The sequence below is a fragment of the Alosa alosa genome, chromosome 16, assembly GCF_017589495.1.
Source record: "Alosa alosa isolate M-15738 ecotype Scorff River chromosome 16, AALO_Geno_1.1, whole genome shotgun sequence".
Taxonomy (NCBI): Eukaryota; Metazoa; Chordata; class Actinopteri; order Clupeiformes; family Clupeidae; genus Alosa; species Alosa alosa.
Window position 1 is genome coordinate 20870257 of NC_063204.1, and position 16204 is coordinate 20886460.

At 46.3% G+C, this 16204-nt stretch overlaps 1 protein-coding gene across 10 annotated transcripts in view; it reads left to right on the forward strand.

Moving 5' to 3' along the window:
* eya1 (EYA transcriptional coactivator and phosphatase 1) overlaps positions 1-15880 on the forward strand; it is a 50303-nt gene extending 34423 nt beyond the window's left edge. For all 10 annotated transcript variants that reach the window (XM_048266671.1, XM_048266673.1, XM_048266672.1 and 7 more), the window contains 6 exons: positions 7477-7535; positions 7790-7950; positions 8181-8295; positions 8765-8886; positions 10131-10231; positions 13144-15880. In XM_048266671.1, the coding sequence (XP_048122628.1) occupies positions 7477-7535; positions 7790-7950; positions 8181-8295; positions 8765-8886; positions 10131-10231; positions 13144-13224 (639 nt within the window). In that variant the 3' untranslated portion in view covers positions 13225-15880. The remainder of the gene's footprint in view (positions 1-7476; positions 7536-7789; positions 7951-8180; positions 8296-8764; positions 8887-10130; positions 10232-13143) is intronic.
* Positions 15881-16204: the final 324 nt, after the last annotated feature.

Sequence of the window (16204 nt, forward strand, 5' to 3'; positions counted from 1 at the left end):
GAGAGAGAGAGAGAGAGAGCTTTCAAAGTTTGTCTGTCCTCTCTCAACATAGCACCCCTCCTTCACCCCTCCTGTATCCCTCAGTTACCACCCCTAGCGTAGCATAGCATAGCATTGCGTAGCACCTCCTTATAGGAATAGGGGCAGTGGGCCTGTGGAAAATATAACCTTACTAACAGGCCGATGACAAATGGAAGTATTTAAAAATAGATTACTTGTTTTACACTAAATGCTGAGATCTAGCACCTGCTTGCCAGGCTCTAGAGACTAAAAAAGGAGTTGAAATGGTGTCTAGACTACTTTGAAGATGTTGGTCAGAAACCAATGTCAAGTTCTTTACACTGTGTTAAAATGCCTGGATAGGAAGTTGATTTAAGTTACCTCCGAGGGTTTATAAGAACAAGCTAGAGCAGGTCTTTCTGTTTGGCTGTCTAACCTTTAAAAGGAATTCACACCTACGAGGTAAAAATAATGTAATGTGCTGGCAACAATGTAATTCTGCCTTAACATGACGGGTGACAGCTCGCCCACTTATTCAGATTAGCTGCCAGACATAAATCAGGTATAGTTTATCATTAGTCATTGTTCTTGAGAAAAGTATTGTGGTTTCGTGTTTTTGTGATATATTTTGGTGGAGAAAAAAAAGGTTTTTGGTTGTATTTGTTTTTTAGTGACCTGTCCTTTATCTGAGCTGTGTTTGAATTCCATGTCTGTTCAAGCACAAATTGTGGATTGGAATGAAGTAGGTTTTGAAGAAATCTCTTTGTGTCCCATATCCTATTTCTGACCCACAGGTAATCTGCCCCTCCCTCCTTCTCTTTCTCTCTCTCACTCTGTCTCTCTCTCTCTCTGTCTCCCGCTCTCTCTTTTTCTCACTAGCAAGGTGGGCTCCACGGTGGGAAAGCAGAGGGAGGGTGTATGTGTGTGTGTGTGTGTGGGGGGGGGGGGTCTGAGAAGAGGATGTGTGTGTGTGTGTGTTTGTGAGGGGAGGGGGGGGGGGCAAAGGTGTGGATGGGGGTTTGTGGAGGGGGATGGGGTGGGGGTCATGGCCCAAGGACGGGTGGATGACAGGGCCTGCCAGTGGAGGGGCAACATTGAGAACCTGCGAACCATGGATTGGGCTTTTTCACATGGAATTAGCTTGTAGGCCAGGAGGAATGCTGTGATGGCGGTGGCTATTGCTCACACTGTGGCATTGTTGCGGGGGCCACTCACCTGTGGGGCCAGCCTGACTGTGTGTGTGTGTGTGTGTGTGTGTGTGTGTGTGTGTGTGTGTCTGAGGGGGCTGGTTGCCTGCCGGCCTCTGGCCATGGCAGAGGGCACCCTACACAGCAGGGAATGAAAGACCCCCTTGCCTTTGCCTTGTCAAATGAGAGAAAAAATGAATAAGAGAGAGAGAGAGAGAGAGAAATAGAGGTAGCCTGGGAGAGTAATGCAATACGGATGTTTCCAGCTCCAGCAGCAGGACAGGGGGGAAGCGAGGTTTGTAGTTTTAAATAATCATTTTCTTTTTTGACATTCAGCAGCACACTCTCTCTCCCTCTCCATCTCACTTGTTCACTCAGTTCACTCTGTTCCTCTACCTCATTCCCCTCTCTTTTACTCTCTTTACCTTTCTTTCTCCCTTTTTTTCTCTCTTTCTTTCTTTCTTTCTTTCTTTCTTTCTTTCTTTTTAATCCAACCCACTTTTTCCATTTTTAGGATCTCTCGATCTTGCTTTTTCACTTTTACCCCTTTCTCTCTTTTCCCTACGTAATTTCTCTCTCTCTCTTTCTCTCTCTCCCTCTCTTTGTCTCTATTCCTCCTATTTTTTCCCTCTGACTGTAGTCACCACCAGGAGCAGAGGCCTTCCCCTGGCCAACAGGAAGAATCAGTCCGGTCTGGGCTGATTGCTTAATGACAGATGCCAAGGGAACAAAGGAGCCTCTGATAGCAGCCTGTAAATGAAAAGGATTCAATGGGCCAGGAGAAAGACTGAGAGAGAGAGAGAGAGAGAGAGAGAGGGAGGGAGAAAGGGAGGGAGAGGGGGTGAGAAAGAGAGAGAGAGAGAGAAGAGTGGAGAAGAAAGCTTAGGAAGAGCAAAAAGTGTGATAGAGAGGGGATCCGGTGAAAAGGAAAAGATAGAGAGGGAAGTAAAAACAGACAGAAAGTTTAGGAAGAGCGTGATAGAGAGTCTGAGGTGGAGAGAGCAAGAGAGAGCGAGATAGGGAAAAGATTATCAAAACACAGAGTGGAAGCTGATTTTAAAGGTGTTTATTTTTTAGTTTGTCATCCCCCTTTCCATTTCCCCATCATATAAATACACACATCTTTTTTTCCCTTCCTTGCATTTTGCATGCCGGGACAGACACAGACAGTGATTGTAATGAGTGAGAGGCGGAGAAGACGAAACAGGCCGACTGAAACAGAAAGACAAAGTGTTTGCATAAGAGGTAATTATGGATGGATTCTGCAGGAGGATCTCTGCCCGCTGTACAGTAGGCACATCTGGTGTGCGTTAGCGGTGATTGTAGGTTTTGCGGGGACCGCTGCTCCGTGGGGCTCGTTGAAGAGAACAGGGGGAACTCGGTGCACTGGAGCGCACGCACGTCTGCGGAGATGAAGCCAATCTGCTGACGGTCGCTCCTAGCCTGCCGCACTGTGTTTGTTGTCAAGCCGCTGGCGCTACGCTAGTATTTGACCATTCAAAGTTATCAAGACCACATACTGTACACACAGATGACTTGTTTTTACTTGATAACACTTGTCTGCTAGAAACAGACCCTTTGGGGTAATGTGATGGAGGGTGTCACTGTTATGGTTTAGGGTTTGTTTTCATTGGCTTACCAGCTCGCCTGGCGCATGGTGTGGGCAGTCCAAATACACTAGGAGTCATGCGTTGTGGGATAACTGGCCTCTCCCCTTGTCACAGGGTACCATCTTACCAACTGTATTGTCAAGGCACTGAAGCCATGATCATTTTAAAGATTTCCGTTTATAATGAGCAAAACAAGCAATGAAGTTCACAGACTCCTTTTTCAGGATCTTATCTTCACTGTTAACACTGTTGCATTTGCACTGTTGTATTTGACTGCACCATCTTGACCGAGTGTTGCGTAACAGCATACTATACCTACTGCTGTCATTCCTGTTGCATCCTGTTGCGCTCTGTGGTGTTTACGAGCACCAGTGCAGAGGCCTCTAATGAGTCTGTGGAATTAGAGCACACACACACACACACACACACACACACACACACACACACACACACACACACACACACACACACACACACTCCAGTTAGTCCACCGTCGCCACCTCCGCACTGCTGTCTTCCGCCCCGGCCCTCGGCCCCCGCTCTGGCTACCAGTGAGGCAGCCGGCTGCTTTACGCAAGGCCCCAGCTGTGCGGCGTAATTGTTCAGAGGCTGGCGCATTCTTGGTCCACAGTGGCCCTCTGCGTCGGCTCTTCCCCGGAGGTCCGAACCCACACACACACACACACACACACACACACACACACACACACACACACACACACACAGTCACACACACACACACACACACACAGTCACACACACACACAGACACAGTCGCACAGTCACAGCACAACTGTTAATTGTGTGTCGTAATAACCGGGGGGATTAAGACTGAGTAAACACACACAGAGCACGATGGGGAACGACAGAGAAGGAAGTAAATAGGAGAGAAAGTGGAGTCCAGTTGGCCAGCTGGGTGATCCCTCCGTGGGATAGTGTGTGTGTGTGTGTGTGTGTGTGTGTGTGTGTGTGTGTGTGTGTGAGTGAGTCTCCTGTACATGTTCTTCACTTTAGTCAAATGGGGGGACTGATGTGGATGAATTTCAACAGTTGGACATCAGTGTGATGTCTTTGGGTATTTGGGAAGTTAAGCAACATATGGATTTGTGTAGAATTTGTATTCCAAAGCCTATGAGATTCATGAGAAGCTAGTCGTCAATTCTCAAAGCTCTACGGACTTCCAGAATTTAATTAGACATTGCCAGAGGCAGAACATCTACTAGAACAAATGTCAATGATCAGTTTATTAAAAATAAGTTAGTCCAGCGACTAATACATTTTGTTAACTTCATCATATATTTCATTATAGCATAGATCATACCTTCCATCAATGATGGAGCCAAATCCTTATGCATGGAGAGGTAGATTTTAAGCTGTAGTAATTTGACACAATCCTTTTCCCACCTCATCTCATAGAGCTCAGCCTTGATTTATCGGATTGTCCATCAAATTGTCTATATTTCTTGCAGAAGGTGTTCATCTGATAATGTTGTTGATGGTGAATCCTAGCCTGGGACTTGATTGTAAAATAACATTGAATTTCAGAATAATGGGTTCTCTAGTATTTAAAATATTCAGTCGTTTTCAATTCACAAACAAAAGCCACACAATGTGACCCCTTTCACCTGGGCATTGTAAACAAACCACAGCTGTCAACCATAAGCATTTTCGCTGACTCTCACAGCAGTAAACCAATTATTTTGCAGTGTTCAAAGCTTAGCCACAACCAGTGACTGAATTTGAATTGAGGTTAAAGAGAGGTTCTTTTTCCTCTGGGTTGGTTTGTTTTGCCTTCTTTTCTTTTAACACACAGACTCACTCGTTGTGATTGCCAGGATGAAAGTTCAGCACAGACCCCCCACCCCTGACTCTTACACCCCACCCCCCTGCTTCAGCTTTGCTTTGAGGTTGGAGCTGAAGGCATGGAGGTAGAGGCCCTCTGTGCTGTAATGATTTTGGCCTGTCCGCAGCTCCACTTCCAAATGACAAATTGGGGCTTCGCAGAGCATTGCAGATGCATAGCAGAGTGTCTTAAGACACACGATTACACACACACACACACACACACACACACACACACACACACACACACACACATACATGCATAAAAAACGCACTGCGCTTCCTGAGCTCTCTGAGTTCTCCAGCTCTGGTTGGCGGTCCATCTTCTTCTGAACTGGAACTTCATGTGAGGTCACTTTGACTTCCCAACTCCCCCCTTCCCATTCCCATCCCCCTAGACACACACATGCGCGCGCACACACACACACACACACACACACACACACACACACACACACACACACACACACACACATACTCTTTCTCACATGCAAACATGCACATACACAAGCACAGACACACACACGCTCATACACAAACAAACACAAACACATATGCAGACACAGACACACACACGCACACACACAGACAGACACAAACGCACACACACATGCACGAACACATACACCAAAACGCACATGTACTCACACACTGACTCTCTCCCCCCTCCGCCCCTTTATCTGTGCTTGCGGAGGCCTGGAGAGAAGGGGGAGGTCGCCAGGTCAAAGTCTTTTCCTCTTTGGATCTCGGGGCTTGCTGGGAGAATCTTGGCGAGAGAGTGGTTGCATTAGAGCAGAGGTTGGGGGTCAAGATTTTAATTCTGTTAAAGAACAGCTGGTTTGAGTTTCTCCACACGTACCCCACAACCCCCCCCCCCCCCCCCAACCGTTCCGCTCCTGCCACCCTCCCTCGCCCCACAAATCCAGGGAGATGAAAAATTTGTTCAGAGGGGAACCAGTAAAATAAAAAAGGTTTACGGTCTAAAGCCCTTACCCCAACTCTGTCCCAGCATTAGACAGGAATGCAGTAACGTCAGCATTTGGGCCAGGTTCAGACCAAGTTAAAACAAGGAAGTCCTTTCTGTGTTCCGAGTGTCTTAACAGGCAGTGGAGACTTAATTAAAAGGCTTAGAGAAAGGGGAAAAGCCATTTCACGCCGTAAACTTAAGCTGTGTTTTTTTTCTCTCCTCTCCTCAGAAGGAATTGTTTAATTTTAAGTTCAGATAGCTTTTCAACCAGTCAGTAAAACTAAACCCTTTTGCCCATGAGTTATGGCCTTTTGAGATTCATTTTGCAGTGTAGAATAACTTTAAGGCTTTAGGTGTTTAATTCGGCCAAAAACTGGAATTGCTGTGAAGGCGGGGGGGAAGCCTTCTCTTTTATCGTTCGAAGCGGCCTTGTGAAGTTTCAAGTGCAGAGTGTGTCTGGCCGCCATGCACTTTTCAAACATCTCTACACTTTTTTTTCTTCTTCTTCTTGTTTTCCAGAAACGATTTTCCCCCCTCAGCCTTTTAACTATTTCACAGCCCCGTTTGTCTCTCTGTTGGAAACGTGTTGATGTGAATGTGAATGCTTGAGCAAAACACTCTCTCTCTTTCTCTTTCTCTCTCATTCTCTCTCTCTCTCTCTCTCTCCAGCCCAGCCTCTGCACAGAGGATGAGTGGGGGGTGGGCAAGGGTTTTGGTTGGGGTAGGGGTAAGGGTGGGGGTGCTGCCTATAAATGGAAAACTAATAACAGATTTTCTGTCTGCGTTCTCTAGCAAGCTGGCCCGAGGCTGTGTTGGTGTGTGGCTCGGCAGCAATCAGAGGTCATAATTTCATTGGCGGTTAGCATCAGGTTCAATTTTTCTAGTGCGTTACATTTAGCAGAAAGTCTGGTTTGTGTTACGGCGCACGATGGCTGAGTAGAGAAGAGTGGAGCGGAGGGGAGGGGAGGCGAGTGAGCGAGAGGAGGAGCCGGTCCCAAGCTGCAGAATCACTCACAGGCTCCAAGATGTGGACAATACCTCCAGTCCTTTAGTGGGCGCTACCCACTGCCCCACTGCCTGCGCAGTTCCACAGCTATCTCTTTGTTCATGCAACACCAACCAAGTCTGTGTGTGTGTGTGTGTGTGTGTGTGTGTGTGTGTGTGTGTTTGTTTTAGGTGTGTGTCTGTGTGTGTGTGTGTGTGTGTGTGTGTGTGTGTGTGTGTGTGTGTGTGTGCATGTAGATGTGTGGCACCAGACTTAACAGACAGAGCCTATTATGTGTGTGTCTCTGGGGCTATTTTACATGTTTCTCACCACAGTCTTGGTGGGCAGAAGCAAATTGCCCTCATATCAGCCTGCGTGTGTGTCGGGGTGTGTGACTCAGTATACAGCAGCCCAGCGAAAAATGCCCCTCTCTCTGCCAGCACAGCTCCATGCCAGTCCAGTTGGGGGTGGGCAGTGGTGAGTCGGTGTCAGGGCTTTGGTACATATCTAGAGACCCCTCTAGTGGCCAAGCCCCAGGCCCCAGCCTCCCCCACTCCCCCTGATGGGGCTGTTTATTTGGATTAAGATTTAGCAGGTGGGGGCTCAGGCCTGGAAGTGGTTGAAGCTGATTTAGACGTCAGAGGGAGGGCTTAGGCCTCCAAATGGGAATTCTCGGCTTGTTGACATTAGTCACCGTGTGTGTGTGGACTCTGGCCGGCAAAAAAAAAAATCCTTCACCACTTTCACATGTGAAAATCATTAATCAAAACTTTTGGATGTTTTCACACCGGACGTGTGTGTGTGTGTGTGTGTGTGTGTGTCTAGTTGGGCGTGGTGCTGTTCATTCACATTTTGCTTAGTGTGCACTTTTCTTGTTTTCCTCAGGAGTGTGATCAAGTCCACATTGACGACGTGTCTTCAGATGACAACGGCCAGGACTTAAGGTATGGTAGAAAAGCAGAATACTCTTTTGCAAATGTAGTCATTCACTGACAGATGTTTTCATTCACACATTAGACTCAGAAGACAGGCAGAGCATATTCCATGTCTAGAGTGCTTATATGTTAGCATTAGAGCTACCAGTAAAGTTACCACAGTTTAACACCCTGAAAAGCTGACTGTGTCTCTCCTGTTTCTGTCTGTCTGTCTCTCTCTCTCTCTCTCTCTCTCTCTCTCTGTCTCTGTCTCTCTCCTCCAGTACGTATAATTTCAGCACGGACGGCTTTCACGCGGCAGCCACCAGTGCCAACCTGTGTCTGGCCACGGGTGTGAGGGGAGGCGTGGACTGGATGAGAAAGCTGGCCTTCCGCTACAGACGAGTAAAAGAAATCTACACCACCTACAAAAACAACGTCGGAGGTAATCCCCCCAAATAGAAACCACTCGTCTGAAATCCCTCAGAGTGGGTTCAAGAGAGAGGTGTGTCAATATGGATGTGTCATTTCAAAGCTTCCTCATGTGTAGGAGCACTTGGTCAGAGTAAAAGAACATGTATGTCTATTGATGGGAAGGGAGGTGGGGGTCATTTTTTGAAAGGCGTTACAAGGATGGTCCAAGTCAAACAATGTTCTCCCTGCGTTCGTTTTCAGGCCTGCTTGGCCCGGCCAAAAGGGAAGCCTGGTTGCAATTGCGAGCAGAAATTGAAGCCTTGACGGACTCCTGGTTAACACTGGCACTGAAAGCACTAACATTAATCCACTCAAGGTAGGCCCACGCTGAGGAAAATTACACAGGCTCGTCCCACATATACATACATCAGGATTTGGAATAATATTTGGGGCCACTCACGGCTCCTTGAATTGTGTGTGTGTGTGTGTGTGTGTGTGTGTGTGTGTGTGAATTATAAGTGTCCTAGCATTATGAGAAATAGCATGCTGAGTGCTGGGCCGTATCATTTGCAAACAATTTAAGAGCCATTTGTCATGAGGTGATGGCCCCGAGGCACTACAGATGACAAATGAGACCATCCTTAATTTGTAAAGTCCATGTTGTTTCTTGTCCTCCTTCCCAGTGATTTAGGATGATGTAATAATTCTCTCCTTCTCTCTGTCTCCCTCTCCCTCTCTCTGTCTCTCTCTCACTCTCACTCTGTCTCTCTCTCTACCTCTCTCACTCTCACTCTCTTTCGAATGCTCTCTCCCTCTTTTTCCCTCCCTGTCTCTCTCCCTCTCAGGTCAAACTGTGTTAACATCCTAGTGACCACGACACAACTCATCCCAGCGCTGGCGAAGGTCCTCCTCTACGGCCTGGGAATAGTGTTTCCAATTGAAAATATTTATAGTGCAACGAAAATAGGTAGGTCTTGCCAACAGCTTCCTGCCTTCCCCAAATCCCAAATCCCCCCCCCCCCAGCCTCCCCACAATTACCTGTTAGCTTGCTCTGTGTGCACTTTAGGGGGACAGTGAGGACTTGTGGTGGGGCCCTGAGCACGCAAGCCTAATGACTGTGATATTGCGCGTAAACAAACGGGCAGCACGCGCGCATGAGATTGGACTGGGCCGCAGAGGGGCTGGACACACGAGAGGGTTGATGTCGGGTTCTAAGAGAAGGGGTCTAATCAGGCGGGGATTATTTTCTTGGAGCTCCGCCTGAACAGGGCCCCTCCACTCGCCTCCTCCTCACACACATATATGCACACACACACAGACACACACACAACCCTTCACCGAACCTGCATATGAAACCACTTCAGCAAATTTATGTCATTCCACATGGACATTTCTTCGTCTTTTTTTTCTTTTTTTTTCCTCTACTTTTTTTGTCTACTTCTTCTTCTTTTCTCCTGCCCTCGCTCTTCAGCGTTTTCAAACGTTAAATAAACACCAACCTTCAGTCTCGGGCTATTTTCAAGCAGATCAGTGGCGAGCTCAGACATCTTCCCTCTTCGCCGAGCCTAATGCCCATTCCTCCAGCGGCGTTAGCATGTGAGCCTGATTTAGCTTGTTAAACTCCATTTGTCCCAGGACAAGGGAGGAGAGGGCCACACTTAATGCTTTTCAGCCTGCCTCTATCAGGGCATTGATCTTATCGAATCCCCCAGCCAAGCCTAAGTGTTTACACTGTGTAATTTTGTGGAACTTATTGCGTATTTAAAGCGTGTGCTCCTCTCAAAAGAGCTAGATTTTTGGATGCGTGCCCCGCGCCCCGCCAGGACTAGCCAGTGATAAAGCTGAAGGCAGAACCATTTGGACAGGAAGTGGAAAAATGTCCTGCTGCACCAATAGATGCCAAAATGGCAATATCTCTTAAGATCTGTTTTATTTTATCGTAACACACAAATAGTGCACATTGACATGGAAAGATCTGGACAGATATGGCCAGTTCCATGTCTTTGATGGAATTTGTTGGACGTGTTTAATTTATTCAGTATGTGTGGGATTTTTCTTTTATGACATGCAAGGTAAACAGTCTTGTCGGTCAGTCTTGTCACCTGTCCATCCCACCTGTCAAAAGCATTTTTTGTAAGTGACTCTGAAGGGTACTGTGGCCCAGCTCCACATAGTCTGCCCAGTAGTGACCTCAATCTTGTGCCTTGCAGGGAAGGAGAGCTGTTTCGAGAGGGTCATGCAGAGGTTCGGCAGGAAAGTTGTTTACATCGTCGTGGGAGACGGAGTGGAAGAGGAACAAGGCTCCAAGAAGGTGAGAGACCTAGTGACCTCTCTCGACTCAAACGAAAAGAGTGGGAATGTTTTCTTCTTTTCACCTCCTTCCTTCCTCCCTCTCTCTCTCTCTCTCTCTCACTGATTCCTGCTCCCATGCTTTCATCCTTTATGTCACCTACAAGCAAATTGGCTAAGCAACAAGAACAACAAAGGGGGAAAAAACTGAGGAGGAAAAAAAGAGAGAAAAGCTTGACAATCTAATCAACTCCGTTCTGCTCACAGCTTTCAGCTTAGGAGAGGAGGCGAGATGACATAATTATAGATTGCTGCCCTGGGCCCATGCACAGTGTGAATGTGTGTAACGCTAGACAAGTCCTCTCAGGCATGTTTAGAAGAAGAACCAAGACCCACAAACAGAACATGTGTTTAAGCAGATTAAATCTTTGTTGACAAAATTAAGCTTTTTGCTGCCATGACAAGCTATGCTGGAGTAGGGAACAGGTAAGCTTGACTGGCAATCCCTTTTGATGTGCAGGCGAAGCATGAATTAATATGGACTAGAAGGGTTACCCTCCACTCCCCAAACCAGTTGGAGAGATTTGGGTTACATCCAAGCCCCCAGGCCATCGACGAGAGTTGAATACTCTACATCTGTGCCAAGATTTTAATGTAAACTTTAATGGTCCGTGCATAAGCCACAGCCACTGCCAAATATTCATGAAGCGGTTAATTACCAGGTACCAAAGGATGGATTCATGTCATCGTTACAGTACTACACTAAATAGTTCATGTTCATAATCATCGCTAGTTCATGGGAACTAATTACTTGATTAATGCTAGTTCAGAGATCCAGCACATGAACATGGCGATAGACTGAATGTATAGCTTGTTTGTGTTAGTGTACTAACTAGTTACTAGGTGGTATTGCTAGTCCTCCAGTGGGCCCAGAGGGAGTTTCTCTGGCCAGGAGAGTTAAGTGCACCATATACGGCCCGTGTCCCTCTTTGACAGTGTGGACCCACTAGATGAGGGCCATTGCTAGAGAGGCGTCTTGACTTGCAGGCGTCTTGACTTGCAGGCGTTAGGTGCAGCTCCACGTCAGGAGCGGGTACGAGGGCAGTCATGCAGGTGAGCTGCATATCTCGGGTGACGTTAGGTGGAACGGCACAAGCGCAGAGTTGACCCCTCTCTGTCTGTTTCTCTCTCTCTCTCTCTCTCTCTCTGTCTTTTTTCTCTATCTCTCTCACTCACTCTCCCTCTTTACCCCCCTACCCCCTGTCGCCAAAAGAAGAGTCCCAGAAATAGTTCACTCTCCACTTAATAACTTCACAAAGAAAAAAAAACAAGAAAGAAAGAGAGAGAGAGAGTGAGAGAGAGAGAGAAAGAGTGGGGAGCATGATACCATCTCTGCAGCTTTTAAACTTAAAAGCAAAGACAATTTACAAAACAAAGAGAAAAGAGCCTTTTAAGGGTCAGCGCAAGCTTCCCTAAGCGGAACACATGCCGACGGGAGGCTTTACCTTTGATAAGGCCCCGGTAATGGGGCTCCTCCACCGGGCCCAGGACGCTGCCTGACAGACCCCTTTCATTCTGACAGACTCATGTTTCTCCCAGCCTCTCTCCCAGGAACAATGTCTCATTCGCTGGGGCGTCCCAAGTTGTGTGTGTGTCTGTCTGTGTGTGTGTGTGTGTGTGTGTGGGGGCAGATGAGAACCCTTTACTTCTTTGTATGAAATGTTTAATGTCATTGTTTAGTGTAATGACTAGGACATAGTTATTAGTTATTTCATTTTGGTATATTATAGAACATATATATATTTTTTTTATATTTGATATATGTCCGTCAGATTCATAAGGCATGCTTCTACCTGATGATATATGTTATCTGATCCCATATAATAAAGAATAGGATATCCCTATTTAGAAACGTGAAGTTCGCAGAGAGCTTTGTCAGTGCCAGACGGCAATAAATATTTATATCAGGGAAATATATATCGGTAAATAAATACTTGTAATAATAATAAATATATAGATATATGAGTGTGTTATAGTGTCAATGAGTTTTCATCAGTCTGTGTGTGTGTGAGAGAGAGAGAGAGAGAGAGAGAGAGAGAGAGAGAGAGAGTCCATCCACGTGTCTGTGTGTCCATGTGTGTGTGTCCATGTGTGTGTCCATGTGTGTGTGTGTGTGTGTGTGTGTGTGTGTTGTTTAGTCTGGCAGTAAGAGGCTGTGCTGGCCCTAGAGAGAGGCAGCACCTCCTAAGCCTCCTGTGGTGTTATGTGCTGTTAAGAATGTCAGGCCATTCACATGGGTGTGAGTGTTTTTCCAGGTGAAGAGCTCAGTGTGTGTCTCTGCGTGTGTGTGTGTGTGTGCGTGCGTGTGTGAGTGTGTGTGTGTGTGTGTGTGTGTGTACTGCCTTCCCTACTCTAGCCTTCTTCTCACTGGTTCTCTTCCCTCCTGCTCCTGCTGTCTGAAAGCCTGTGCCTTTCATTTCTCACATTCTTGGATGACCTTCCTCTTATCACCTCTTCATCTCTTTTCAATATCCCTCATTCTCCTCTTTTATTTCTGTCTGTGCCCTTGTCTCTTTTCTTTCTCTCCCCGTTTATAATATTTTATTTCTTCTCTCTCTCTCTCTCTCTCCCTTTGTCTGGTTTTGGTGGGACAGGCCAAAGTGGCCATCTTGAAAATGCTGTAAGTGCAAGAATGCAGGGCAAGTTAAGGCCTTTAGTGGAATAGTGGCCTTTAATGCAAGAGTGCAGGGTAGGCTAAGGCCTTTAGTGGAATCGAGTATAGCTTGGTATAACCACCAACAAAGCAGGAGCGCTGAAGTGTCCACAGTGAAAAACTTATCTGATGAAATGGTCAGATTTGATATTTCATGTTTTGAAATAAAGGTGTGTACAGGCCACTCTAACCCCACCCTCTCTCTCTCTCTGTCTGTGCAGCACAACATGCCCTTCTGGAGGATCTCCAGTCACTCTGACCTGATGGCCCTTCACCACGCGCTGGACTTGGAGTACTTGTAGCACTGCAAACCGACCGGAGCGGACCGGACCGGACCTGACAGGCCCGCCTCACCAGACAGCCACGCCTCACGCCTGCATCTACTGCGACCTTTGCCCTCTGAACCACATCTCACTCACACACCCCTCATCATGCCTTCACACACACCCCTCCACCCGCCGTTGCGTCAGAGGGGAGAGATGGAGGGGGAGGAGGGGGGGACCTCCCACCTCTGGTGCCTCGTGTCTGCGTTCCTTGAAAAAAATTGAGATAAAACTTGACTGAAAAAAGGAGAGAGCGAAGAGAGAAAGGGGGCGAAAAGAGAGCCTCTTCTGAGTGACAAGGTGGACGTGTTGACATATGGCCACGGTTCGTCTTAACCTCTTTTGCGTATCGGCGGACAATGAATTTATGGCACTGCAGCTGCTGGTCCCTGCTTTACTGTGAATCGGCTTTTCTCTCTCTCTCTCTCTCTCTCTCTCTCACTATCCCTGTCTCTAGCTCATTCACTCTCTCTATCTCTCTCTATCTCTCTCTCTCTGTCTCTCACTCTCGAAACAAAGCCATCAAAATGTTTTACGGCCCCTGTCTGTGCCGGGGCTCAGCGAGGGTTCACACCTGTGTAGAAATCAGAGCTACCGACGTCTCGGAACTCAGCCAGACTGACCCTCTCCACAGCCGCTGCCGCCACCATAGCCACTGCGCGGTTTAATCCTCGACCCACAGCCACCCTTCTTCCCCCCTCTTTCTCTCTCTCGCTCTCTCTCTTTCTCTCTTCTGACTTTCTCCCCCTCTCTCTCCCTCTTTCTGATGGTACACAGACAGACATAAGGCTCCAGTTGCTCAATCGGCCACCCTCGTTTGCCCACCGCTCGGCCACCGATGACCCTGGATGTCCGGCGCTTCTTATTTATGAAACCATCCCCTCTTGAGTGAGTGGTGTTTTTAGTCCCACAAAGGTACCTCTGTGAAAGACTCGTGCCTTTCTGCGTCAACTAAGTACTTTTGAATTCCACCTCACTGAGAAGTCTATGGAAGAAGAAACAAAAAGAGGATTTTCTAGTAATTTAAGAAAAAAAAAAACTTTATTTACATTGCTGAGATAATCATGTACAGAAGAAATCTTTTTTTTTGGTGTGTACATTTGTAATCACTGGACTATTCCTTCCTATATTCATTTAGGTACATGCTGTTGAAAGGTGGCAATGCTTTTTCATTGAAGTACAAAAAAAACAGCACACTGGCACTTTGGCTTGTGCGCTAGGGGGCCTCAAAGTGTTGATGTGTTTAAGGGTTTTTGTTCATTAAAACAAATATTGTAGATAAAAAAGGGATTTTGTGATAACTTGTTCTGTCAAGACCAAAAGCATGGATGTCAAGTGTCAATGATTTCATTCTCATTTTGTTTTTTGTTTTGTTTCCTTCAGTGCCGTTGTCTCTCCCCTATATTTCTTTCTGCCTCTTCTCTCCTCTCTCTTGACAGAGGAAAAGGTCTTGTGTTTCTCTATCTCTCTCTCTCTCTCTCTCTGAGACGAGAACAATGCGGGCTCTCTAGCCCTTTGGGTCAGCATTTCATGCGGGGTGTGTCTCCACAGAAGTGTTCCAACTGTGAGAGCAGGAGCCTTTTAGACCAGAAGGTTAGCGTTAGCGTTAGCATACAGCCTCAAAATTCAAGTCCTGACGGACTCCAGAGCTCAAAACAGAGTGCAAGCGATGGATACAAAGCTTGACCTTAACAGGCTCTGAGGCTGTATGTGAGTGTGTGTGTGTGTGTGTGTGTGTTTCTGACATTGCCCCCACCCCCACCCCACCACCACCACCATCTTTTGCCTGGATCTGAACCGTTTAACTCAGGTTAAACTTCAGCCTCCTTCATGGGCATAAAACCTTACATTAGATTTGACTATCTTTTTTACTGGCGCAAAAAAACAGGAACTCTTGTACAGCAAGTGTAATTTTGTATGAAGTAGTCTTTTTATTTTAATTTTTTTGAAAAGGTAAAAAATGTGTTTCTGTGTCCACTTTGAATTGCTGTAGTTGAAATTCATTGGAAGTCATTACGCCTATTGATAGTGCTTAGGTTACTGTTGACTGGGGAATTCAAGGAGAAAATATATATATAGGTCTTGGACTTTTACAAAGCCACTACTCCATACAACGAAAAAAAGGGAACCGAAAAAAATGACGAATGGGTTGAGAACATACATGTGCTATCGACTGTGAATTTCCTCCAAGAACCGACGCGATCTGTTTCTAATTCTCCTCTCCCCTCACGCGGTTACTGCTGCCGGGCTCTCCCAGGTGAGCCCCCCCTCACCCCACCCCCCGCTCATAGGAACCTTTTTCTCAGCACATTCACAATTTCACTCCTCTGAACGAAAACTCTCTCTTTCTTTCTTTCTTTCCCCTGTTCACAGGGACTACATATTGCTGCTAGGTCAAGGTATCAGTAACAGTAGGCCTAAAAATGTTTTATAGATTTACACAGCATTTTTTTTTATTTCAATGTTGCAATCATAATGCAAACTGGAAATAATTTACAGTACATGGGCCTCATTGGGGAAACACAAAGGTTTGTTGTGTCTGCAAAAAAATAAGATGTGTACAGATGTTTTTGACATTATTATTTGATTTGTGTTTAAATTAATAAAAAATGATTTGTGAACTGTTACACATACATTTCCCTCGTTGGAGTGATTGAAATGGTGCCTTTGACAATCTTCCCTGCTGAGCTGGAGATTCATAGAGTGAGGTGTGTCTGTTTCTTATTTGAAAGCATAGGGAACTGTGTTTACATGTGTGAACTGTGGAACCAAAGGCCACATCTCTCTCTCTCCCTCTCTCTCCCCCTCTCTCTCTTGCTCTTTCTCTCTGCCTCTTTCTCTGCTCTTTAAAATGTTAAGAAAACTACCCTCTCTATCATTGCAAAAAATACGCAGATAAATATTGCAAAAAATAAGCAGATAAATGTTTACATGCGTATAGTACTTGCTTATTATTGAT